Below are 27,195 nucleotides of genomic sequence, written 5' to 3'. Positions count from 1 at the left end.
TAAAAAGTAGTGCCCAGACGTGCGAACGAAAATCACTTTCTAAGCACTTTTTGTTGGTTCACATTATGGCCTATATGTATACATGTGAAATACAAATGTACAGTCATGGCCAAAAGTTTTGCGAATGACACAAATATTATATTTTCACATAGTACAGTTGGCATGAGACAAGACTGGTGGTAACGCACACCTCGTCTTCTCTGAACAAGCTGTTTTCCAGATGTCCCAAACAATCGGAAAGGGGATTCATCAGAGAAAATGACTTTACCCCAGTCCTCAGCAGTCCACTCCCTGTACCTTTTGCAGAATATCAGTCTGTGCCTGATGTTTTTTCTGGAGAGAAGTGGCTTCTTTGCTGCCTTCCTTGAGACCAGGCCTTGCTCCAAGAGTCTCTGCCTCACAGTGCGTGCAGATGGACTCACACCTGCCTGCTGCCATTCCTGAGCAAGCTCTGCACTGCTGGTAGCCCGATCCCGCAGCTGAAACACTTTTAAGAGATGGTCCTGGCGCTTGCTGGTCTTTCTTGGGCGCCCTGGAGCTTTTTTGGCAACAATGGAACCTCTCTCCTTGAAGTTCTTGATGATGTGATAGATTGTTGACTGAGGTGCAATCTTTCTAGCTGTGACACTCTTCCCTGTTAGGCCATTTTTGTGCAGTGCAATGATGACTGCATGTGTTTCTTTAGAGATAACCATGGTTAACAGAACAGAAACAATGATGCCAAGCACCAGCCTCCTTTTAAAGTGTCCAGTGGTGTCATTCTTACTTAATCATGACAGATTGATCTCCAGCCCTGTCCTCATCAACACCCACACCTGTGTTAATGGAGCAATCACTGAAACAATGTTAGCTGGTCCTTTTAAGGCAGGGCTGCAATGAAGTTGAAATGTGTTTTGGGGGATAAAGTTCATTTTCTAGGCAAATATTTACTTTGCAATTAATTGCTGTTAAGCTTTATAACATTCTGGGGTATATGCAAATTGCCATTATAAAAACTGAAGCAGTAGACTTTGTAAAAATTAATATTTGTATCATTCTCAAAACTTTTGGCCATGACGTTCACGTTTGTTTTTCGCTCTGTGTCTCTGCGCCCCCTAGTGTTCGCACGGAAACTACGTCATAGGTGTGGCCAAATGAGATGAGACGAAACCGAAAGTAAATGCCAAATAAAAATCACCTTATGAACGCACGTCTGGGACATACGACGGTGAGTTTATTAAATGTTTCAAATGTTACATTATGTACAAAATATACAGTTTTAATGTTCTAACGATAAAGGACGTAATCCAGTCTGAATCTGTACGAAACGATCTCTGACAAAACGGCGAACTTTTTGAACTTCAGTCACTCCGGAAATGTAGATTACTGACACGGAGAAGGTGATAGCGCATGTCGTATTTAACATTGTTCAGGAGAATCTGTATTTAAGGATCATCGTCAAAGAGTCACCGTAGTTAGAGATACTTATGATACCTAAATATAACTATTTAGATACAAGTTTAAAATTAAATATGGATTCAAATATTATTTAGCATTTTTCATGAGAGGCCACTGTATAGTCACTGATATTGTCACACTGGAAGAACTCTGCCTTTAAATCACATTTTTATTTGTTCTAAACTAGACGATCTTAGGCGGAACATTGGTAAAAAAAAAAAAAAAACATCAAGTCAATATTCATTTATATAAGTTGCCCAAAGATGGCGCTAAAGTAGCAAGCGTTCAAGTATATGTAGAATACTGTATATAACAGTTATAACAGAATACTGTATATAACATATCTGTTAAAATGTCATTTTTCTGTAGTGTTACTGGGCTTGTGTTTGGGGGCGGAGTCACTGCAGTGACATCAGGTTCATTATAATCAGTTTTTCAGTGTCCTGCTCCTCCTCTTTATGATGAACTGTTGACAGGGAGCAGAGAGCAGCATCTCCAGTGTCCAGCTGTGTGTGTGTGAAGAGGAACAACTCCATGATGGAGCCTCATAACTCCAGCAGTGGAGGAGGAACCTCTGACCCAAAGTGAGGAGCTTTACATCAGCACTTAATCTGAGGAAACAAGAAGAGGGAATATTCAGGATAAATGAGATGTAGTGAAATATGTAATTACTCAACACTTTCCTCATCTTCATCAGGGTGAAGAGAGCAGCGTCTCCAGTACCCAGCTGTGTGTTAATGAAGAGTGAATCATCTCCAGTACCCAGCTGTGTGTCTATGAAGAGTGAATCATCTCCAGTACCCAGCTGTGTGTCTATGAAGAGTGAATCATCTCCAGTACCCAGCTGTGTGTCTATGAAGAGTGAATCATCTCCAGTACCCAGCTGTGTGTCTATGAAGAGTTACTGGTCCATGATTGATCCTCCTTACTTCAGTCGTAGGCCTGTGACCCCTGACCCACAGTGAGTGACACATTACACACAGAGATTCTTTAATCAGACTGAAAGTATTTTAAGTCTTCATTCTCCACATTTTCCTCTCTCTCTCCCTCCTCAGTTCTTGTGTATGTGTGGAGGGAGTAAATATTTGTGGTTCCTTAGTCCCACATTAAAGCTAGTACCACTGAATTATCCTTAAACAAATAAGGAACAGAGTAATAAAAAAAATAAAGAAGACAGTCTCCAAGATCACTTGGTGAGAATAACAGGTCCCACTTTATTGTAGATCAATGTTGGTGTACAGTTGAGTCTCTCCCCAACATGAAAGTCTCCAGGGCTCAGAGGATCACTAATGTTTATTCATACGGTATATTCTGTAACGAGGTGACAGATGCAGCAGACACAGGAGGTGGTGCTGGGTCGACTTTAATGTCCATTTCCATCATAGACACAGCACAACTCAAAACAGTTAAATGCAGTTTAAATTCAAGGGATCAGAGGAGCGGATAGCGCTCTGAACTCTGAAGAGAGTCACTCAATCTTGGCCTTTAACGGATAAAGAGGGCGACTGGAAATGAGTGACAGGTGCAAGAATGAAGAGAACTGATCAGTAGGCGGGGCTTGTGATCTATAGAGTGAACAGGAGGTGGAGTGTTGTGAAGTGGGCGGATCCCCTGAGGAGCCGGACCGGCCTACCGTGACATATTCTAATCAGATACACATTGCCCCTCCTACTCTATTTACATATCCCCTTTAGATTCTACCACCATTATGTCCAATCATCATGACTAGCTCTGTGTCTATGAAGAGTAACATGTCCAAGGATGAGCCTCTTAACTTTAGCAGTGGACCTGTGACCTCTAACCTACAGTGAGTGATACATTAGTGACAGTTTTTAACAAAACATTCACTTCTAAATGTGTATTTATTGAAGTCAATGGTAAAGCTGTGTATTTAGTTTGTGAAGAACAGGATTACAATTTGAATCACCATTACGAGAGTAAACACGATGAGAAATACAAGAACTAGACTGATTCAGAACTGTAAGTTTTTTTCTAATAAAGTGTCTAGTGTGTACCAGTACAAGGTGTTTCTAATAAAGTGTCTAGTGTGTACCGGTACAAGGTGTTTCTAATAAAGTGAGGCACTATTCACATAAACATTATTCTACATCACCAGAGTTAAAGTCAGGTGCAGGTTCTCTGTGTTTGTTCTACTGTCACTACAGCATTTGGGTTCAGTGTCCCTCAGTCTGGGAGCCCAGTGAACCGTGACATGTTCAGATGTGTTGGGTTATTCCACATGTATCACATCATCATTATCATCATCATCATGTACCTGAATGTAACATGTATTCATGAATGTAACGTGTATTCATGAATGTAACATATATATGAATTCATGTCTATAAACATGTCTATTTTGTCTATATGTCTATTTTTTGAATTAAAGTTGTTGTTCTGTTTGTCCACAGTGTCCAAAAGAAACCTGTAAAGATTTCTAAAGACAAACTGGAGTCAGTATTCAAGGTTTGTGTGTTGGTGTGTGTGTGTGTGTGTGTGTGTGTTTGTATTTTTATTTTCTTTTATTTTTTTATTCGTTTTTTTGACAGGGACAGTGTACATCAGGGGTGCTCATTACGTCGATCGACCGGTCGATCGCGAAGGAATGTGCGTAGATCGCGTCACATAAAATAGTAGTAGATGAATCGCACATCTGCACTGACGGTTGTATTTTGATTGACATTCACGGTAGCCAATCTGCAATCCACTCAACAAATTACGTTCGCCGCCACCCCTTTCTGACTAGATCTTTCTGACTTGGTCATCTTATAAGTAGCTCGCAAGCTGAAAACTGTGGGCACCCCTGGTGTACATTAATAAACATAACTATAAAAGTGCCAGAATTAGCCATTGTCCCCGAACACATCTAAAATTGTCTACCTCCTTGATTATGTTGTGTGTATGTGTATGTATGTATGTGTGTGTGTGTGTGTGTGTGTGTGTGTGTGTGCATGCATATGTGTGTGTGTGTGTGTACGTGTATGTATGTGTATGTGTGCGTGTGTGTGTGTGTGTGTGTGTGTGTGTGTGTGTGTGTGTGTGTATGTGTGTGTGTATGTGTGTGTGTGTTTGTGTGTGTGTGTGTGTTCGTGTGTGTTCGTGTGTGTGTGTGTGTGTGTGTGTGTGTGTGTGTATGTGTGTGTGTATTTGTGTGTGTGTGTGTGTTTGTGTGTGTGTGTGTGTGTGTGTGTGTGTGTGTGTGTGTGTGTGTGTGTGTGTGTGTGTGGGGTGTCATGCTGAGCTCCACCCTCTCCTGTCAATCTGTCTGTTTGGTCCCTCTAGCCCCGCCCAGCCTTTCCCTGTTTATTCTTCCCATGTGTTTTTCATGTCTGTCTGTCCCTCCTTCCATTCAGTAACTCCACCCTGTGATTATCAGTCCCACCTCTTCACAGTTGACTTCTCTTGTTAGTCTGTCCTATTTAATCTCTGTCCCTTCTCTTGTTAGTCTGTCCTATTTAATCTCTGTCCCTTCTCTTGTTAGTCTGTCCTATTTAATCTCTGTCCCTTCTCTTGTTAGTCTGTCCTATTTAATCTCTGTCCCTTCTCTTGTTAGTCTGTCCTATTTAATCTCTGTCCCTTCTCTTGTTAGTCTGTCCTATTTAAGCTTTGTTAATTCTCTTGTTCTGTGGTAGTTCTTATATTGGGAGATATTGTATTACCGGTATGTTCTGGCTTGTTTGAGTTCTGTGGTTGTATTCTTAAACTTAATACTAAAACTTCAAACTGTATTCTTGAAACTTAAATATTAAACTTTTGTACTTTAACTTTTGTAATAAACCATAATGTCCACAGGACCACCCAGTCCCTCTCAGTTCAGTCCTCTCTTATGTTTAATGTATTATCCTGTGTTATAATCATCTGTGTGTAACACTAGTTTTACTGATACTGTTTATTCAGGAGCTGGAGCACAAAATCATCTCTCTGGTAAAAAATGAGCTTAAGAGATTCAAGAATCTACTGAGTCCAGATTACCCAGCATGCACTGAGAGACAGGTGGAGGATGAGGAGGATCACAGCAGTGTCAGAGAGGGGGCGCTGAAGATCACACTGCACGTCCTGAGGAACATGAACCAGACAGACCTCGCTAACACACTAGAGACCAGTAAGAGCTCTGGGTCATGAGATCATAACATCACTTTATTACTTCAGAGGGAGGACACTGTTGGTGAATCTCAGTTCACAATGAGGATCTTAAATCAGTGTTGGTCTGTCCTCAGTTGACCTCCCTTCAGTATAGTCTGCTCAGGTGCAGACTCAACACTCTCCTACATTTATCACTGTGGTCATGTGACTGTAGAATGTTGGAATTTTGAGGATACATTGTTATTCTTTAGAACTGAGATTTGACCAATCAGATTTGACCACAGGTCACTGTCTCATGATGTCATACACAGGTGTGTTTTCTATTTCCCTCCATTGTCTCTCAGATGTCCAGTCTGCTAGTTGTAGGTCTCCTCAGTCAGGTGACAGTTACCAGTGTGTGTGGTGGAACTTCAGCTGGTGTAATGGCTTCCTCCATCAACGCATGTGTTCTCAATGTCATTATTGATACCCAGACACTCTAACCTACCTCTAATTTAACACTTCAATTTCCTGAATGTATCATGGCTGATCTATGGGGACTAAATATCTATTCACAATGATGTCTTTTCTTGTATTTTTCTTGTATTTCCTGTGATGAGTCTGTTATGATTGATCCTAAAGACATTAACATGTGTGCTGTTGTCTTCCTCTTTATCAGAACTGGCCCCGGCTTGCTACAGAAAACTCAAATCCAAACTGAGGGAAAAATGTCAGAAAATTAATGAAGGAATCTCACAGCATGGAACCACAGCACTTCTGAATGAGATCTACACAGAGCTCTACATCACAGAGGGAGGGAGTGGAGAGGTGAATAATGAACATGAGGTGAGACAGATTGAGACAGCATCCAGGAGACCAGCAACACAGGAGATACCCATCAAATGCAGTGACATCTTTAGACCCTTACCAGGACACGACAAAGCCATTAGAACTGTGCTGACTAAAGGAGTGGCTGGAATTGGTAAAACAGTCTCAGTGCAGAAGTTCATACTGGACTGGTCTGAAGGAAATGTAAATCAGGATGTTCTCTTCATATTTCCACTTCCTTTTAGGGAGCTGAATTTGATGAAGGAGAAAAAGCTCAGTCTGGTGCAGCTTCTTCATTGCTTTTTTCCAGAAACACGTGAATTAAAACCAACTCACTATATATACTACAAAATTCTGTTCATCTTTGATGGTCTGGATGAGTGTCGTCTTCCTCTAGATTTCCAGAACAATGACAGCGTGTGGGATGTAACAGAGTCGACCTCAGTGGATGTGCTGCTGACAAACCTCATCAAGGGGAATCTGCTTCCCTCTGCTCTCCTCTGGATAACCTCTCGACCAGCAGCAACCAATCAGATCCCTCCTGAGAGTGTTGACCAGGTAACAGAGGTACGAGGGTTCAGTGGCCCTCAGAAAGAGGAGTACTTCAGGAAGAGAATCAGTGACCAGAGTCTGGCCAATAGAATCATCTCACACATGAAGTCATCAAGAAGTCTCTACATCATGTGCCACATTCCAGTCTTCTGTTGTATTGCAGCCACTGTTCTAGAGAGGATGTTGGGTGAAGCAGAGAGTGGAGAGATCCCCAAGACTCTGACTCAGATGTTCACACACTTCCTGATATTTCACATCAAACACAAGGACCAAAAGTATGATCAGAAAAGTGACACTGACCCTCAACAAACTAGAAAACATGTTTTGGCACTGGGAAAACTGGCTTTCCAACAGCTGGAAAAAGGAAACCTGATCTTCTATGAGCACGACCTGAGAAACAGTGGCATTGATGTCAGAGAAATGTCAGTGTATTCAGGAATGTGCACTCAGATCTTCAGAGAGGAGTTTGGTCTACAGCTGGGGAAGGTGTTCAGCTTTGTACATCTGAGTGTTCAGGAGTTTCTGGCTGCTTTATATGTATTTATTACCTTCATCTCCACCAACACAAATGTGCTGCAACAGCAACAACCAAAACACACAGAGAGACAAAACACATTGTGTGACTTCCTCAACAGTGCAGTGGACAAGGCCTTACAGAGTCAGAATGGACACCTGGACCTTTTCCTCCGCTTCCTTCTGGGTCTCTCACTGGAGTCCAATCAGACTCTCTTACGAGGACTACTGACACAGACAGGAAGCAGCACTCACAGCAAAGAGAAAACCGTCACGTACATCAAGGAGAAGATCAGGGAGAATCCCTCTCCAGAGAAATCCATCAATCTGTTCCACTGTCTGAATGAACTGAATGATCATTCTCTAGTACAGGAAGTCCAAACATACCTGAGCAGAGGAGGTGTCACTTGTCTGCGTGGAGTCAGCCTCTCACCTGCTCAGTGGTCAGCTCTGGTGTTTGTGATGTTGAACTCAGAAGAGGAGCTGGGTAAATTTGACCTGAATAAATATGACCCATCAGAGGAATGTCTAGTGAGACTGCTGCCAGTGGTCAAAGCATCCAGAAAAGTCATGTGAGTATTTTCATTCAGAGATTCACAGTGACATAGCACTGGATGCTCCTGAATCAGAAGGTCTATGGGGGGGGGGGGTGCTGGCCCTCAGCAGGGTGTTGCCTGGGTGTTGTGCTTATGGGATGAAGGTGTGTGGGTGTATATGTGTATGGGTGTATATATAGTAGGGATGCACCGAAAATTCGGCCACCGAAAATTTTCGGCCGAAATAGCTTAAATTTGCATTTTCGGTTTTCGGCCGAAATACTTTCATCACCGAAACAACACGGCCGAAACAGTGTGCTGTGATTACGCAAGCAAAAATCGCCACCTGCACGCGCTTATTTGGATAAAGCTAGCAAAAAAAAATTCCAGTGATGGCGCCAAGGCAAAAGGACATTACACCAAAAATTATGGAACTCGTTGCCTTAGACGATCAGCCGTTCTCTGTCGTAGGGATTTCGTAGGCTAATAGAGCACATTGAGCCCCGTTATGTTTTGCCGAGCAGACGACATTTCTCAGAAGTGTGTTTACCTGAGCTGTTTAATGTTGTTGCAACTCACGTCACGTTTTTATGAGAGAATTTATATTTATCTTTCAGGCCAGTCAGTTATAATTAAATTTAACTCGTATAAAATACATATATTTATCCTCTCAGATAAAAATGGTCTGCAAGCGAGTTTAATTTAATTAGTGGTCGGCCGTTGTCAGCGGTATCGCTGTTAACGGCCCACCACTAATTTTACTTTATAATATGCATTACTGTAATGTCAGTGCTAAATAAATATTTTCAAATCAAATTTTGTAGTTGATTTATTCTTTGAATAGCAATGCCTTGATTTTAGTGAGGTTAGCCATAAATCCAATGTTACTAATAATTGGCATAATGTATTTCGGTGTTTCGGTTTTCGGCTTTCGGCCTTGGTTTCCTCATTTTCGGTTTTCGGTTTCGGCTAAGAATTTTCATTTCGGTGCATCCCTAATATATAGGATGTATGTGTGTGGGTGTATATATAGGATGAATGTGTGTGGGTGTATATATAGGATGAATGTGTGAAACACGGTGTCTAACTAGCTGGCTTTTTCTAGCTGGCTTTTTCCTAACTTGATGACTAGTACACATACAGTACTCATACATTTAGGATCCTGGGGGGCAGGCATGTTACCCAGAGGTCAATGAGGTGGGCCTGCTGTCATGACCTCACCTGTCTCCTCACCACTGTCTGTCCCTCAGTTTTTACTGCACTTTACACATTGAGGGCTTTTGAGGGGACGGTGTGGACAAACACTGACCAGTGGCCCGGGGCATTGCCCACGTTTGTCCCAGCACCTGTCCCCTCAATTTTAACTACACCATAGTATCGCACACTACCATACATGCATATACACCAACACCTACACACTACACAGCACTGGGGGTGGAGGGGTGGGAATGCCTTCCTTCACCCGTTTGCTGCTCCCTGCCGGGACAGGGATGGGTCGCTAGCGCGGGGCTGGACTGGTGGCGTCCTGGAGCTGCTGCCGATCCTTGCTGGTCCAGCCATTTGCCCCCGCCATGGAGGGTGTGTTAGTTTGGATGAATGTGTCTTTGTCCTTGTCTCTTTTTGTATAGGTGTGTGAATGAGTACATGTTGGGGGGGGGGGGGGTATATGGGTGTGTGTGTATATATTGGGATGAATGTGTAAGTATATTTGTGGGTGTATACATGTCCGTAAGAGTGTATATGGGTGTGGGTGAATGTGTGTGGGAGTGTATGTTTGTGTAGTTGTATATATGTGTGAGGGTCTATATATGAGGGTGTGTGTGTGTGTGTGTGTGTGTGTGTGTGTGTATATGGATGTGTGTAGGTGTATACATAATGAGGGTGTATATAAGGGGGTGTGTGTATGTATGTAGGGGTGTATACATGGGGGTGAATGTAAATATGAGTTTGAGCGTATGTGTGAGGACAGCTGGTTCTGGGTCTGGGGCTTATTCAATCAATCAATCAAAGTTTATTTGTATAGCGCTTTTAACAACTCAAGTTGTCGCAAAGCAGCTTTACAGGGTTTACAAGGTTGTACCCGGTCCTCTCCCGGCTGCTCCCCTGTGGTTACTTCTCCCCTTTTTTCTGTCTTTTGCCTTTTTATTTTCTCTCCCCCTCTTTTCTCTCCCCCTCTTTTCTATATTCTATCTTCTTATGGTCCACCTAACCCCAATAATTGTTATCACTATTGCACTGTATTATACAGAATTGTTATCATTTGATCTGTACATAAAAACAAAGTTGTCCTCCAAAGATGGGGGGGGTGGAGGAAGTTTTATTAATTCATTCCAAATATTTTCTGTTAAAGTTAACTACATGAACACACACACACACACACACACACACACACACACACACACTCCTACATAGAGCCTACATATTAATCGCAGACACACACAGACTTAAACACACGTAATCCAGACGTAATCCAAAGTCAATGCCAAAAAAACAGTCCAGGTCAGGTACACACAAAAAGAAGAAAAAACAGACAGAGGTACAAAAAGGGAGAATCCAGGAGAGCAGTGAACTAGACAAACTGGGTCGAACCACAAAGAGAATAGAATACAGGAAAAACTCTTGGTATGCTTTCAAAATGTCGGCAATACTTCACAAAGAGTTTTGCGAGTGTCCTGATATATATAATAGCCTATGATGAGAACCAGGTGTGAACTATTACTGAGGGGAGGAGGAACGGGTCAGACAACGTGGGGCATTCTGGGAGTTGCAGTCTCCAGGGTTGAGCTGCATGACAGATACAGAGGATAATTTAATCAGCAGTTCAGATTCTGGAATCCAGCATCATCTGATTGATCTGTATTTTGTACTGTATTTACTCCTCCTTTACAGACTGTCTGGCTGTGGTCTCACTGAGGAGTCTTGCAAATCTCTCACATCAGTTCTACAAACAGAAAACTCACTGAAAGAGCTGGAGATTAATAACAATGACCTACAAGATTCAGGAGTGGAGCAGCTCTGTGCTGGACTGAAGAGTTCAAACTGTAAACTGGAGATTCTCAGGTGAGTTTTCTGTCAATTTAATCTGGCATGGAAACAGTGAAGTGTGGTGACACTACAGGCTTTTAATAAATATTAAGATAAATATTTATGTACTTTTAAAAGTAAATTTCCTTTTTTAAAATAATAAACCTCCTTTGAGTACAGTATAAAAACATCTACCACAATGCAATGCAAGACAATTTCATTCTTTATTATTTTATGAGGTTTTCGTTCTTTATTAATTTCAAATATTTTCTGTTAAAATTAACTACATGAACTACATTTCATTGACTGACCACATTGCAGAGAGAAAGAAAAATGTGTGATGCATAAGTAGATTTACATAATCTCCTAGAAGAGAAATGTAACACTCTAAAGAGACTCATATGAGCCCTTGTTCAAATGTATGTGGGTATTTATGGAAACGTTCACACTCCTACACAGAGCTGAACACACACACACACACACACACACCTGCATAGAGCGACAAACACACAGGTTGTAAAACAGCTCTGCCCCAAGTGTGTTATTAATGTTCCAAATCCAGACATCTACACTACTGTGAAAGAAAATGTGGCAATATCTTTTGATTTCATTTACACATATGACAAATACCCCAATATTAAAATGACATGTAATGAAAAATCCACCTTTTCAGTGCTTGTGCACACACATTTGACAACATTATATCAAAGTTCAGAGCTAAACAGGTTAGGATTATTAGGTTTAATATTGTGGAGGGTGTTTGGTGGTGTAGGATCATATGTGAGGAATGGATATGAAACCTCACCATGACAGTAGTTTATTATAAAGCACAGGGTGAAGCCTCCACTACAGTTACTGGCCTCTGCTTTGATACTTTTTAATCTGTTAATGTAATTCATTTCATCCTATTTTACAAGATACTGTGATGTGGGGTACATATTAGTCACAAACGTACACAGACTTAAACACACTTTGTTTATTGAAGTAAATGGAGGAAACAACTGGGCAGAGGGATCCAGACGTAATCCAAAGTCAATGTCAAAAAAACAGTCCAGGTCAGGTACACACAAAAAGAAGAAAAACAGACAGAGGTACAAAAAGGGAGAATCCAGGAGAGCAGTGAACTAGACAAACTGGGTCGAACCACAAAGAGAATAGAATGCAGGAAAAAACGTTATGTATGCTTTCAAAATGTCGGCAATACTTCACAAAGAGTTCAGTGAGTGTCGTGATATAAATAATAGCCTATGATGAGAACCAGGTGTGAACTAGTACTAAGGGGAGGAGGAACAGGTCAGACGACGTGGGGCATTCTGGGAGTTGCAGTCTCCAGGGTTGAGCTGCATAACAGATACAGAGGATAATTTAATCAGCAGTTCAGATTCTGGAATCCAGCATCATCTGATTGATCTGTATTTTGTACTGTATTTACTCCTTTACAGACTGTCTGGCTGTGGTCTCACTGAGGAGTCTTGCAAATCTCTCACATCAGTTCTACAAACAGAAACCTCACTGAAACAACTGGAAATTAATAATAATGACCTACAAGATTCAGGAGTGGAGCAGCTCTGTGCTGGACTGAAGAGTTCAAACTGTAAACTGGAGATTCTCAGGTGAGTTTTCTGTCAATTTAATCTGGAATGGAAACAGTAAAGTGTGGTGGCACTACAGGGTTTTAATCAATTTTAAGATTAATATTTATGTACTTTTAAAATGTCAATTTCCTTTTAAAAATAATAAACTTCCTTTGATTACACTATAAAAAATCCTACCACAAGGCAATGCAAGACAATTTCACACTTTATTATTTTATGAGGTTTTCTTTCTTTATTAATTCCAAATATTTCCTGTTAAAATTAACTACATGAACTACATGTCATTGACGGAGTCCTTGTCCAAATGTATGTGGGTATTTATGGAAACACACACTCCTACACACCGCTGAACAGACACACTCCTACACAGACCTGACTGAAACACACAGCTTGTAAAACAGCTCTGCCCCAAGTGTCTTATTAATGTTCCAAATCCAGACGTCCACATCCACAGTACTGTGAAAGAAAATGTGGCAATATCTTTTAATTTCATTTACACATATGACAAATACCCCAATATTAAAATGACATGTAATGAAAAAACCACCTTTTCAGTGCTTGTGCACACACATTTGACAACATTATATCAAAGTTCAGAGCTAAGCAGTTTAGGATTATTAGGTTTAATATTGTGGAGGGTGTTTGGTGGTGTAGGATCATATGTGAGGAATGGATATGAAACCTCACCATGACAGTAGTTTATTATAAAGCACAGGGTGAAGCCTCCACTACAGTTACTGGCCTCTGCTTTGATACTTTTTAATCTGTTAATGTAATTAATTTCATCCTATTTTACAAGATACTGTGATGTGGGGTACATATTAGTCACAAACGTACACAGACTTAAACACACTTTGTTTATTGAAGTAAATGGAGGAAACAACTGGGCAGAGGGATCCAGACGTAATCCAAAGTCAATGTCAAAAAAACAGTCCAGGTCAGGTACACACAAAAAGAAGAAAAAACAGACAGAGGTACAAAAAGGGAGAATCCAGGAGAGCAGTGAACTAGACAAACTGGGTCGAACCACAAAGAGAATAGAATACAGGAAAAAACGTTATGTATGCTTTCAAAATGTCGGCAATACTTCACAAAGAGTTTAGTGAGTGTCGTGATATAAATAATAGCCTATGATGAGAACCAGGTGTGAACTAGTACTGAGGGGAGGAGGAACAGGTCAGACGACGTGGGGCATTCTGGGAGTTGCAGTCTCCAGGGTTGAGCTGCATAACAGATACAGAGGATAATTTAATCAGCAGTTCAGATTCTGGAATCCAGCATCATCTGATTGATCTACATTTTGTACTGTATTTACTCCTTTACAGACTGTCTCTCTGTGGTCTCACTGAGGAGTCTTGCAAATCTCTCATATCAGTTCTACAAACAGAAACCTCACTGAAACAACTGGAAATTAATAATAATGACCTACAAGATTCAGGAGTGGAGCAGCTCTGTGCTGGACTGAAGAGTTCAAACTGTAAACTGGAGATTCTCAGGTGAGTTTTCTGTCAATTTAATCTGGAATGGAAACAGTAAAGTGTGGTGGCACTACAGGGTTTTAATCAATTTTAAGATTAATATTTATGTACTTTTAAAATCTCAATTTCCTTTTAAAAATAATAAACTTCCTTTGATTACACTATAAAAAATCCTACCACAAGGCAATGCAAGACAATTTCACACTTTATTATTTTATGAGGTTTTCTTTCTTTATTAATTCCAAATATTTCCTGTTAAAATTAACTACATGAACTACATGTCATTGACGGAGTCCTTGTCCAAATGTATGTGGGTATTTATGGAAACACACACTCCTACACACCGCTGAACAGACACACTCCTACACAGACCTGACTGAAACACACAGCTTGTAAAACAGCTCTGCCCCAAGTGTCTTATTAATGTTCCAAATCCAGACGTCCACATCCACAGTACTGTGAAAGAAAATGTGGCAATATCTTTTAATTTCATTTACACATATGACAAATACCCCAATATTAAAATGACATGTAATGAAAAAACCACCTTTTCGGTGCTTGTGCACACACATTTGACAACATTATATCAAAGATCAGAGCTAAGCAGTTTAGGATTATTAGGTTTAATATTGTGGAGGGTGTTTGGTGGTGTAGGATCATATGTGAGGAATGGATATGAGACCTCACCATGTCAGTAGTTTATTATAAAGCACAGGGTGAAGCCTCCACTACAGTTACTGGCCTCTCTAGCGCCCCATACTGGCTGCTCTGCAAATGCAGTGAGGGCACTGTCTTTCTCCCTCTTTTTCCTCCTTTCTGCAGATTGTCTGGTTGTTTGGTCACAGAGGAAGGCTGTTCTTCTCTGGCTTCAGCTCTGAGTTCAAACCCCTCCCACCTGAAAGAACTGGATCTGACTTACAACCACCCAGGAGACTCAGGAGTGAAGCTGCTCTCTGCTAGACTGGAGGATCCCTACTGCAGACTGGACACACTCAGGTATGTAGGAATCCCCTTAAACACCCTGTGTGTGAACACACACTCCAAATGTGAGAAGAACAGTGTCATACATAGAAACAGCACACATGACACACACATGGTCTTATTCCTAAAATACATACAGTATCATGCATGACACCAGTGGCAGCTCGTCAGTAGGGGGCGCTGGGGTGCCGTCCTCATCAAATTATCCAGAGAAAAATTTTTACTTAGACATATGAACTTATGTAAATTATATATTGCAAAAGTATTATGAAACTAGTAATACTGACAATTATCGTACATTTAAAAAAGATCAATAATTCTATCTAGATGTAAGCACAGGTGGTCACACCTGCTTGGCATTGCTGCCTGACGCACCTCCGATGGTGCCATTGTGTGGGCTGCAGGGTCGTCAGCTGGGGGGGGGAGGGGCACCCTTCACTGATGTTTCACTCCATTATCCCCCAGAACATATCTGGGTGGTGGAGCAGCGACAGGGACGTCTCCCTGCCGCCCCCTGCAGCCTGCTGAAGGATCTGTATTCACCCCACTCTCTGACCCCAGCGTTATTATTGTTGTGTGTGGAATGAGTCGCAGGGGACTGTGCATGTCAGGGACGTCCATCTCCCTGACTCAAGCACAAGTACTGACCACATACCAGAACGTCTCCCTCAAGAGCTTCTTTCCCCCATGTGTCATCCTTCTTTCTGAGACACAGCCAGAAGCTCCCTTCCTCACCCTCCTCTGCAGGGTTGCGAATAGCTCACATCCTGTTAGGGCCTGTGACACCCAGAGTTTTCAGTAGCCTCTGTGTGGATGTCCCAGTGAAGCCCCTGCATATGACCTCCACTGGGAAGATGAATGGTCTCCACTCAGCTTGTGAGCACGTTGCTGCCAGTTCTGCGTACTTGTCCTTCTTCCGTTCGTACGAGGACTCCATGTGCTCCTCCCATGGGACTGTCAGCTCTGCCATGATGACGGCTTTGGCAGGTGCTGACCAGAGCACGATGTCTGGGCGCAAGGATGTTATAGTAATCTCTGCTGGGAATTTCAGTTAGCGGCTAAGGTCGGCTGCCAACTGCCACTCACTTCCTAGCGACAGGAGCGACCGCTCTGTCCCCGTGCTGCACCGTGCTGTCGTCCCTGGCCTGGTAAACTGGATCCACATCGGGGAGGTGGGTAGGCTTGCTGACCGGTTTACCTGCTGTCTGTGGGCTTCCAGGATCTCTGCGAGCTTGCGCAGGACCTTGTCATGCCGCCACCTGTACCTTCCCTGTGACAGCGCTGTCTTGCATCTGGAGAGGATGTGCTTTAGGGTTGGACTTGGGAAACTACAGAGATGGCAGCGTTCTTCTGTGCCAAACCAGGTGAGAAGGTTCCGGGGGCTCGGTAAGGTGTCGTATGTGGCCCTAATCCGAAAGCTCAGTCTTGCCTGGGGAGTTCTCCACAAATCGGCCCAAGTGATGATTCTGTTTAGCACAGTCTCCCAAGTAGTCCATCTGCCTTGCTGTTGCTGGCTCACTGCTGTAATCTTGTATGTTTCCTCCTCCATCTTGGCAACTTCAGAGATCACAAGATCCTTCCTCTCCTTCCTGGTCACTTTGGACCAGCTCTTTGGTGCTACTGCCCATCCCAGACCAGATCTGCCCAACTGTGTAGCACCAACGATCTCCTGGTGCTTCAGCCGTTCCACTGCCTGGTCAACTGCTTGGGATGCATTCCACTTCCGTCCAGTGCGAATCTGAGGGTTGGCAGCTCGAATTGCCGGGTCCGTGGAGTCTCTCAGTTCGAAGTGGAGTCTCACCTTCTCCTTTTGTCCACTGAATGTCTGTGACATTATATGTGTACCGTATACTTCCTGTGTGTGGGGCGCTGGACTAATGGGTGTCTATGTAGGTCCTTAAACTTTTGGCAAGCATGTGATCTGGAGAAGCTCTTTAATTGGTTGCCTTAAAGTTTGCTGCGGGACAGAGAGCTGCGCCCCAGACACACCTACTTTTATCAGTAGCCTATCAGTATAGTTAATTATTGATCCTGGAATATTCTTTAAAGGTTTTGACTCCACACACAAGGCAGTGAATGTAATCGGTGAAGTCTAGACCCTATAGAGGTGTGTGTGTGTGTGTGTGTGTGTGTGTGTGCGTGTGTGTGTGTGTGTGTGTGTGTGTGTGTGTGTGTGTGTGTGTGTGTGTGTGTGTGTGTGTGTGGGACAGACAGTTCAGTTATCTAGGTGCATGTGTGTGTGTGAGTAATAGAGCTTTCTTCCTCTATTTCTATATTTCTCTCAGGACAGAGCCTTCAGAATAAAAAATAACTGTGTGTGTGTGTGTGTGTGTGTTCTTTAGGGTGGATCATGCAGGGAAGATCAGTCTCAAACCAGGACTAAGAAAATGTAAGCAGTTATGTAGTTAATACACACACACACACACACACACACACACACACACACACACACACACACACACACACAGATATACACAGATATACACACACACACACACACACACATATATACACACACACACACACAGAAAATATAACCAGCATGTATATATATACACACACAGATACATATACACAGATACACACACACACACGCACACACACGCACGCACGCACACACACGCACACACACGCACGCACGCACACACACACACACACACACAAATATACACACACACACACGCACGCACACACACACACACACACACACACGCACGCACGCACACACACACACACGCACGCACGCACACACACACACACACACACTCATACACACACACACACACAGTATTTGTGTGGTCTCCTCTAATGTCTCTTCTTGTGTGCAGATGCGTGTGAGCTCACACTGGACCCAAACACAGCACACACACGTCTCTCTCTGTCTGAGGGGAACAGAAAGGTGACGTATGTGGAGGAGCAGCAGACGTATCCTGATCATCCAGAGAGATTTGATGGCTGGTCTCAGGTGATGTGTAGAGAGAGTCTGACTGGACGCTGTTACTGGGAGGTTGAGTGTAGTGGAGGTGCTGATATAGCAGTGACATATAAAGGAATCAGCAGGAAAGGAGACAGTGGTGACTGTGTGTTTGGATACAATATAAAGTCCTGGAAGCTGCGCTGCTATAATAACAGTTACTCTGTCTGGCACAATTATAACCGCACTGACATCTCTGCCCCCTCCATCTCCAACAGAGTAGGAGTGTATCTGGACTGGCCCGCCGGCACTCTGTCCTTCTACAGCGTCTCCTCTCACACACACACACTCACACACTTACACACATTCCACTCCACATTCACTGAGCCCCTCTATGCAGGGTTTGGGTTTTGGTGTTCTGACTCCTCAGTGTGTGTGTGTGAGCTAGAATAACCTCCTGTGTACTGGAGCAACACCTGCGTCTCCATGGAAACACACACTCCTCTACACACACAACTGGAGAACAAAATCTCTCTCTCTCTCTCCCTCTCTCTCCCTCCTCTTTTTCTTGCCTCAACAGTTACTGTCTTCTCTGCATTTCTAGGTTTAGGGGTAAATGAAGTCCTGTGATTACATGTAGAGTAGTTAACCGTGCAGTGTAGAACCTGCTTCTACATTTTACTGTTTTATCCAGTATTTTACATTTATGCAGAAATTTCCCTGCAGTTCCGGTATGTGTCCAGTAGATGGTAGCAGACAACCACATATTGATATACAGTATCATAACTGGGCAAAGTATAGGATTTTGTGTGTGATTTTGCTGGTTAAATTGCAACATATGTAAAGTGTTTTATGTTTTGATGTGATGTACATTTGCTTTCTTCTGTCCATTAAAGAGAAAGACTGAAATTTACTCCAGACCTATGGAGTGAGATTACTGTCTTTAATACAAGAGAGCAAAGATGAGGTTCAATCGAGCAAGTAAGACACACTGAGCAAAACAACCGAGCAAAACCAGTGACAGTGAGAGCAGAGAAACAAGAATCACACAGTTAAGTGTGTTTGTTTCACTGTTTTAAGCACACGTTTGTTTTTGCTTGATTCTGTTTTCAGTGCACTTTTCAGTTTTTTGCTCACATCTAAAACTACCACACAGACATTTTATTTGAATTTTAACGTCATTTGGACATTAATGCCAAGCTAAAGAACATTGATAAACATTTCAACTTTGTGCTTGCAAAGCAGAATCTGAGAACAGTTGTAAAAGAACTTGGCCTCCTCCAGCACAGCATCATTCAGTCTGAACCCACTCACTGGAGCTCCACGCACCACATGAATCAAAATCAAATCAAAATCAGATTTATTGTCACATCACCAGAGTACAGGTACCCCGGTGAGTGAAAAACTTGTGTGCATGTTCCACAATTTGCAGCAACAATATTACAAAGATGTATAAATTACAAACAATTTAAACTATGTACATTTAAAGCTTACTCTGTATGTCTTCAAAATAAAAATAAGTATTGTTCTAATTTTTGATATGCACAATATATTAAATATACATGTGATATTGCACAGAAAATGGAGATGAATGTAACAGGTTATGGAGATTATACTGTTGTATAGAGGTGCCTGTAATCCCAGTGAGTATGATGCTGTATTGATGTCAGAGCAAGGTATGGAGTGAGTATATGGGAGCGCAGGGGTAGAGTATTGTCTCGGGTTGGTATTATTAAGGTATGGAGTGAGTATATGGGAGCGCAGGGGTGGAGTATTGTCTCGGGTTGGTATTATTAAGACCAATAGTCCAGCAGTGCAGAGGTGCAGTGTGAAATAAAGTGCTTTGGTGCTCATGCATGTAATGGAGGGTGTGGGTTGGTCAGAGCCGAGATTATTGGCTGTTCAGGAGTCTGGTGGCATGGGGGAAGAAGCTGTCTCTGAGCCCACTGGTTCTGGCTTTAAAGCTTCTGAGCCTCCTACCACTCGGCAGCTGAGAGAACAGACAGTGGCTAGGATGGGAGGAGTCCTGCTAGGATGGCAGGGGTCCTGCTAGGATGGGAGGAGTCCTGCTAGGATGGGAGGGGTCCTGCTAGGATGGGAGGAGTCCTGCTAGGATGGGAGGGGTCCTGCTAGGATGGGAGGAGTCCTGCTAGGATGGGAGGAGTCCTGCTAGGATGGGAGGAGGCCTGCTAGGATGGGAGGAGTCCTGCTAGGATGGGAGGGGTCCTGCTAGGATGGGAGGGGTCCTGCTAGGATGGGAGGAGTCCTGCTAGGATGGGAGGGGTCCTGCTAGGATGGGAGGAGTCCTGCTAGGATGGGAGGGGTCCTGCTAGGATGGGAGGAGTCCTTTATGATCATTCTGGACTTCCTCAGGCAGCGGCTGGTGTATAAGTCCAGCAGGTTGGGGAGCTGAACCCCGGTGATGGACTGTGCTGTTCGTACTACTCTCTGCAGAGATTTACTCTCAAGATCAGTGCAGTTCCCGTACCAGGTGGTAATGCTGCCAGTCAGGATGCTTTCCACAGTGCAGGTGTAGAAGGTCTTGAGGATGCTGGGCTTCAGACCAAACCTCCTCTGCCTTCTGAGGAAGTAGAGGCGCTGGTGGGCCTTCTTCAGTACCTGTGTGGTGTGCACTGCCCATGTCAGGTCCTCGCTGATGTTAACACCCAGAAACTTAAAGCTGCTGACCCTCTCTACCGCAGTCCCATTGATGTGGATCTCTGGGTGTACTCTCTCCCACCTCCTGTAGTCCACGATGAGCTCCTTGGTCTTACTGACGTTTAGAGAGAGGTTATTCTCCCAGCACCAGTCTTCCAGGATTTTTACCTCCTCCCTGTAGGCCGATTCATCATTATTGGAGATCAGGCCCACAACCGTTGTGTCGTCAGCAAACTTTATGATGGCGTTGGAACTGTGTGTAGCAGTGCAGTGGTGGGTGTACAGAGAGTACAGGAGTGGGCTGAGCACACAACCCTGGGGGACTCCGATGTTGAGGGTCAGAGAGGAGGATGTGATGCTGCCCATCCTTACCACCTGCCGTCGGTCCGTCAGGAAGTTCAGGATCCAGCTGCACAGTGTGCTGTTCAGACCCAGATCCCGGAGTTTGCTGTCGAGCTTCGAAGGAACGATGGTGTTGAATGCTGAACTGTAGTCTACAAACAGCATTCTCACATACGTGTCCTTCTTGTCCAGGTGGGAGAGGACAATGTGCAGCGTCAGCGCGATTGCATCATCAGTGGATCTATTTCTCCTATACGCAAATTGCAGAGGATCCAGGGTGGCAGGCAGTGAGGAACAGATGATGTCTTTGACGAGCGTCTCAAAGCATTGAGGTCACGATGGAGGTCAGGGCAACAGGTCGCCAGTCATTCAGACAGGTAATGCTGGATGACTTTGGGACTGGCACAATGGTGGCTAGTTTGAAGCTAGCTGGCACGATAGAGAGAGACAGTGAGGTGTTGTAGATGTCTGCATAAACACCTGCTAATTCTCTGTAGCGGGCTTTCAGCACTCTACCTGGTGTGCCGTCTGGTCCTTCTGTCTTGCGCGGGTTCACCCGTCTGAAGGCTCTGCACACATCACTGACGGAGGGGGGGTTGGGATCAACGGTGGACGGGGCGTTCTCCAGCTGTGCAGTGAGGTTACTATCAAAACGAGCGTAGAAGTGGTTTAGCTCATCCGGTAAATCACTGCTGTTAATAGGCAGAGTGTGAGAGGCAGATTTATAGTCCGTGATTGTGTTTAGTCCCCGCCATAAACTCCGTGTATTGTTGGTGTTAAACTGTGCTTCCACTTTCTCCCTGTACACCCGTTTAGCTGATCTGATGGATTTACGCAGAGCGTAGTTGGTTTTCTTGTACTCTTGCGTATTTCCAGATCTGAAAGCAGCGCTGCGTGTGCTAAGGGCGGAGCCTCACAGTTCAGCCAGGGCTTCTGATTGGGCAATACGTGGACTTGTCAACAGGGCACTACGTCATCCACACACTTGCGTATGAAGGCGGAGACTGTGTCTGCGTACTTGTCAACGCTGCTCGACCAATCACGGAACATTTCCCAATCCACATGCTCGAAACAGTCCTGCAGTAAAGCGTCTGATTGGTCAGACCAGCGATGATGCAGAGATGCTGGAACAGAAACACTTAACATCTACGCTGGTGATTAGGGAACATTTGCTACACCAACTGCTGATCAATGGGACATAATTTCCAGTTTGATTGACATGCTGGAACCTGTTGAGGAAGTTCCTCTTGAGATCAACAGTTCAGAGGCTCCATCTCCAGTGTCATCCCAAGCATTGCTGTGCTGAAGATGGAGCTTCAGGCAGAGGGTCATAACACGAGGAGGATGGAAACACTCAGGGAAACCTGCTGCAGAAAAGGTTTGCAGGGATGGAGGAGAGAAAATGTTTGGTGCTAGTGACACTGCTGGATCCTCGTTATATCCTCATGTCTTCTTTACAGTGGACACACTGACCAAGACAGAACAACAGATAAAAGAAGAGCAGGACATTGTGTCCCAGTAACTGATACAGACACCACTGAAGACCAAGGATCAGAGAAAGGTGGAAGATGAAGAATTACCTGCTCACTCCAGCGTTCTTCCACAAACATATGCAAATGGGACCCTAATTTCTGAAATAATTCAGTTCTTTGTTAAAAAGACCAGCATGTTCACCGTAGCAGCGTTCAGTGCTGACCACTGGCATGTTACAATATTGCCTCCTGTGCTAAAAAGCCTTTCAGAGGCTGCACTGGTAGCTGGTATTTTCTTGCTAAACGACTAACCCGAGGAAAGTTAATTTCATGCAGCGTCCACCATGCAAGAGGATCTCTTTCACTGTCTGCTGGAGAACACTGTAAGTAGCTGTTTAGCTCTGCTTACATTGTGTGTACTCCCTTGTCAGGGACTGCCCTCTTGAAAAAGCTTCCAAGAGTCTTCTTTAGTCTCTTTGCATCACTTGCTGTGTCTTTTGCTGATGCTGAAGCTTGCTGAGGTGTTTCAAAGTCAGAGGTGCCACTCTGCTCTGACAGATTCCATCTCTCTGGACCATGTACTGAGTGTGAGGATGGGGCGTGAGGGGAGAGGCCAATATACATTTGTCAAATCATGTGTGATTTATGTCATGTTCATCCAATCATATGCTTTAATCACCTCATGTTCACCTCGTGAACCCCTTGTGTGCTTATGAACTAAAGTATAAGAGATGAGAGTTCGGAGAGAGGAATTAGCTTTCTGTGGCAGACGCTCTTGAGTGTATGTAGATGAGAACTCTGGATTGATCCATACTTGCTTAATACATTTATTTTACTCTATTATCTTACCCAACTGTTTCTGACTTTTATTGTACTCACCATTTAAGGGTTACAGATGTTTTTAATGGTCTTCGTCAGGTCTGTGTCATTCTCTTTCACTTGTAGAATGTCACTGGTAAACAACTGAAGCACTTCAAACAAGAGACAGTAACATAGTCCTCAGCAGACAGTGCATTTGTAAACTCTAGAAGAGGACCAAGGGCCTTGTTCACAGAGTCAAGTACCTCCATATCTTGCCACATAAGGACCAGGTGCCTTGTTGACCTGTCAGCAGCCAAGACCTGAGTGAAGCTTTTTCTTGTTCCAGTAGCTGCTGGATCATCTTCTGCTTACATCTCCATCTTGTGGGAGTTTCTGTTACAAGTTTGTGTTGAGGTGGCCCATGTCTCTCTGTTCATCTTGAAGTGATCGCTGCCTCTTCCAGCTGTGAGAAAAGACACTCACAATCTTTTTACCAACACTGACAGCTCTGTCAACCCTGGTGTCCTTCAGACTTCTCTCTGTAAATGAAATAATACTGAGAACAAATAAGCAGCCAGAAATGTTTTGCAATATTTATAGCGACATCTCAATTTACAGAAGTTTCTCAAGGACCTCCCTGGTAAAATAAATCATTTAACACACACACAAACACACACACACACACACACACACACACACACACACACACACACACACACACACACACACACACACACACAAACACACACACAAACACACACACACACACACACACACACACACACACACACACACACACACACAAACACACAATTATACACACACACACAAATAAAAAAAAATAAAAATTATTTTTTTTTTAAAGGGTCAAAAATTTTAAAAGGGTCAAATTTACCCAAACAGTATCTATGTGATATAAACTTGCAGGGGGTGGTTGCAAATATCTGAAATGAATTATTTTCATATAATATGTTGATTACCCTAATTAACCCTAGCAGAAGAAGTTTCATACTGAAAAAATGATTTTAAATATTTTTCCTAGATCTTCAAACTTTGAAAAGGGTCAATTTGACCCACAACATAATAGGAGGGTTTTAACATCATACAGTCTGAACCCACTCGCTGGAGCTCCACGCACCACATGATGCAGAGATGATGGAGCAGAAACACTGAACATCTACGCTGGAGATTAGGGAACATTTGTTACTCCAACTGCTGATCAATGGGACATAATATCCAGTTTGATTGACATGCTGGAACCTGTTGAGGAAGTTCCTCTTGAGATCAACAGTTCAGAGGCTAAACTGGGAGTACTGGGAACTTTCAGTGTAAGATGGGGAGAGTGAGGAAGACTCAGGGGCTGCAACTGAGATCAAATTAAAACACATTAACACATTTGGTTTTTAGATTCTGCAATGTTTACAAATGGACACGACCATATATAGACCAACACACACACACACACACACACACACACATACACACACACAACCATATATAGACCAACACACACACACACACACACACACACACACACACACACACAACCATATATAGACCAACACACACAAACCAAGACACACATGGACACGACCATATATAGAAGAGATTTCATGCTGTTTTCCATTTATGATTTTCTAGCAGTTCCAGTATTTGTCCAGTAGATGACAGCAGACAACCAAAAATTTATATTGTATCATAACTGGGCAAATAATTGAATTTTTTGTTGATTTTTGCTTGTTAAATTGCAATTCATGTAAATTCAAAGTTCAAAGTGTTTATTGTCATATGCACAGAGGAAACAGGTTTCCTTAGATACAATGAAAAACTTACTTTGCTCCTCGCCAAGAATGCCAACCATGTCATTAACAAATACAATAAGAATGTATATACATATATATATATATATATATATATAGTATGTACATAGTCAGGAGATAAAACACACTAAATAAATATAATAATAAGTATAGACTACTATAGTGGAGGTTCTTAAATTTACACCAGAGAAACTGTTTTATGTGTTGGTGTGATGTACATTTGCTTCTGTTTATTAAACATAAAGACTGAAATGTACCCCAGTCCTGCCATTAAGCAGTGGGTTGAATATAGTACTGAGGAAAGGAAAATGGTAAATTACTTAAAAATGTCCAAATAAAGCACAGCTATATACAGATATTTGTTGCTTGCTTTTTAAAATGTGATTTGTTGTGCACTTAGTCGGTAGACAACAGTACACAACATGTTGCATTATTATAAGTTTAAATGTCAAATGAGGCTGTTGCAGAAATTTTCCCACTCTGGTGTTTTGGCGGTTTCCCAACCAAAATATCAAACGTGCTCAAGCCATGTTTTGGTCTCAGCTGCATTCTCATTTTCATGAGAACGATGGGGAGGACTTTGGTCCACCCAGCTTAGTTTCTGCACCTCACTCAGTTTGTTCTTCAAGTTACTGTTTTCTCTCTCTACAGCCCCCGCGCTTGCTGGTTGGTTGGTGCAGTGATGCTTCATGTCAATTTATAAAAATACACCTACTGCTTTCAAGGCCCCACTGATGAAAGGGCTTCTGTTATCACTACATATTTAGCTTGGAATGTCCCACCTAGGAATGATTTCTTTTACCAGGGCCTTGGCCACGGCGTCTGAGTCCTGCTGTGTTGTGGGTAAAACCTCAACCCACGTTGAAAACAGATCTACAATTACCAAGCAGTATTTCTTCCCTTCACTTGGTGTGAGCTCTACAAAATCTACAAATGGTCAAACAGATTCTCAGGTGTTGGTTGTGCTGCTTGTTGCATCTGTGTTCCTCTCCCCACATTGTGTTGTGCACATAAGTGGCTCAAGATGGCGACACACATAGACGCCACGGCTCAGAGCTCTCATTCCAAATGACGCTTTTTAGTGTTGTATATAGTTTTACTCTTTTATTTTTGCACTATAAGTTATTCCCTCCAATCTGGTTCGACCCACATAAGTATCAACAGATTGAACATGTTACAGAATCTAAACAATAACTAGACTCCACCACCATATGAAATTCAGGAGGAGCTGCTCCACACATCAGTTCCTGCATGGATCACAAACCGAAGCAGCAAGCAGCGCAGGTGGAGACGAGACAGGAAGAAAAAGCGGGACAAGCGGTCCGGCATCCAGGCTAGGCTAGGCTAGGCTAAGATACTCACCCGACAGACCAGCAGTGCCCAGTCTGTCTGTGGAGAACGCTCAGTCCATCGTCAACAAGATGGACGAGCTCTTCACGGGCTGCAAAATGAACATCCAGATGGCGTGTTTATAATAGCAGGGGACTTTAATCACGCCAATCTGAAAACTGTGATGCCAAAACTCCATCAGTTCATTGACTTTGAGACCAGAGGAAGCAACATTTTGGATCAAGTTTGTTACAATATACCAAAGTGTTACAAAGGGACGCCCTCTCCCCAGCTTGGCTGGTCTGATCATATCAGTCTGCTTCTAACTGCATACACACCACTCATTGCAAGAGTGAAGCCCACAGTCCACAAAAAAAACAAGATTACAAGACTGCTTTGAGGACACAGACTGGGAGATTTTTAAAGGGACTACCACTCACAACAACCACACAGACCTCAACACCTACACTCACACTTAGGGCTGTCGTGGTGAAAGAATTTCCACTGCGGTAAATTAACAGTGCTCCAAACTGCGATATGCTGTATCAACATTTTTGTTGTTTTCACAAACATATCCTGATTTAAGTGCTATTATAAACACATTTTATTGCAATTGTTATTATTAAGAATATTATATTTTATTACACAGTTATAGGACAAATTAAACGTCTTGCATGTTGAGTAGCCATGTGCTATGCACAACAAACGTAAACTATTGAATGTCATCATATGTATTATTATTTTTTTATCATATTATTTATATATTTTTTAACACGATTTAGGAATGGATGTTGGATGTTAAATGCCTGGATGTTAAAGTCGTAGGCAGGGTGGGCGTGCGTGAGACGCTCCG

At 43.0% G+C, this 27,195-nt stretch overlaps 2 protein-coding genes across 12 annotated transcripts in view; one reads left to right on the top strand and one right to left on the bottom strand.

Moving 5' to 3' along the window:
• Nucleotides 1–1,096: 1,096 nt before the first annotated feature.
• LOC143504318 (NACHT, LRR and PYD domains-containing protein 3-like) lies at nt 1,097–18,833 on the top strand. Its single transcript, XM_076995852.1, has 12 exons — nt 1,097–1,207; nt 1,914–2,021; nt 2,135–2,398; nt 3,849–3,903; nt 5,335–5,539; nt 6,179–7,964; nt 10,818–10,988; nt 12,395–12,565; nt 13,873–14,043; nt 14,848–15,021; nt 17,349–17,395; nt 17,835–18,833. The coding sequence occupies exons 2-12, from the start codon at nt 1,972–1,974 to the stop codon at nt 18,371–18,373; spliced, it is 3,633 nt and encodes a 1,210-aa protein (XP_076851967.1). The 5' UTR covers nt 1,097–1,207; nt 1,914–1,971; the 3' UTR covers nt 18,374–18,833.
• LOC143504320 (uncharacterized) overlaps nt 18,371–27,195 on the bottom strand; it is a 16,529-nt gene continuing 7,704 nt past the window's right edge. For 6 of the 11 annotated variants that reach the window (XM_076995865.1, XM_076995861.1, XM_076995858.1 and 3 more), the window contains 2 exons: nt 26,376–27,195; nt 23,206–23,656 (listed from right to left, as the gene is read on the bottom strand). The exon at nt 26,376–27,195 is cut by the window's right edge. The gene's annotated coding sequence lies outside the window, so the exon portion shown is untranslated. Of the gene's footprint in view, nt 22,974–23,205; nt 23,657–26,375 lie in introns of those variants that run through there. The other 5 variants (XM_076995863.1, XM_076995866.1, XM_076995859.1 and 2 more) reach the window with 5 other exon arrangements.

The sequence above is a fragment of the Brachyhypopomus gauderio genome, unplaced genomic scaffold (genome assembly GCF_052324685.1).
Source record: "Brachyhypopomus gauderio isolate BG-103 unplaced genomic scaffold, BGAUD_0.2 sc259, whole genome shotgun sequence".
In the NCBI taxonomy this organism is placed as follows: Eukaryota; Metazoa; Chordata; class Actinopteri; order Gymnotiformes; family Hypopomidae; genus Brachyhypopomus; species Brachyhypopomus gauderio.
This window is presented reverse-complemented; position numbering and strand designations above follow the sequence as displayed.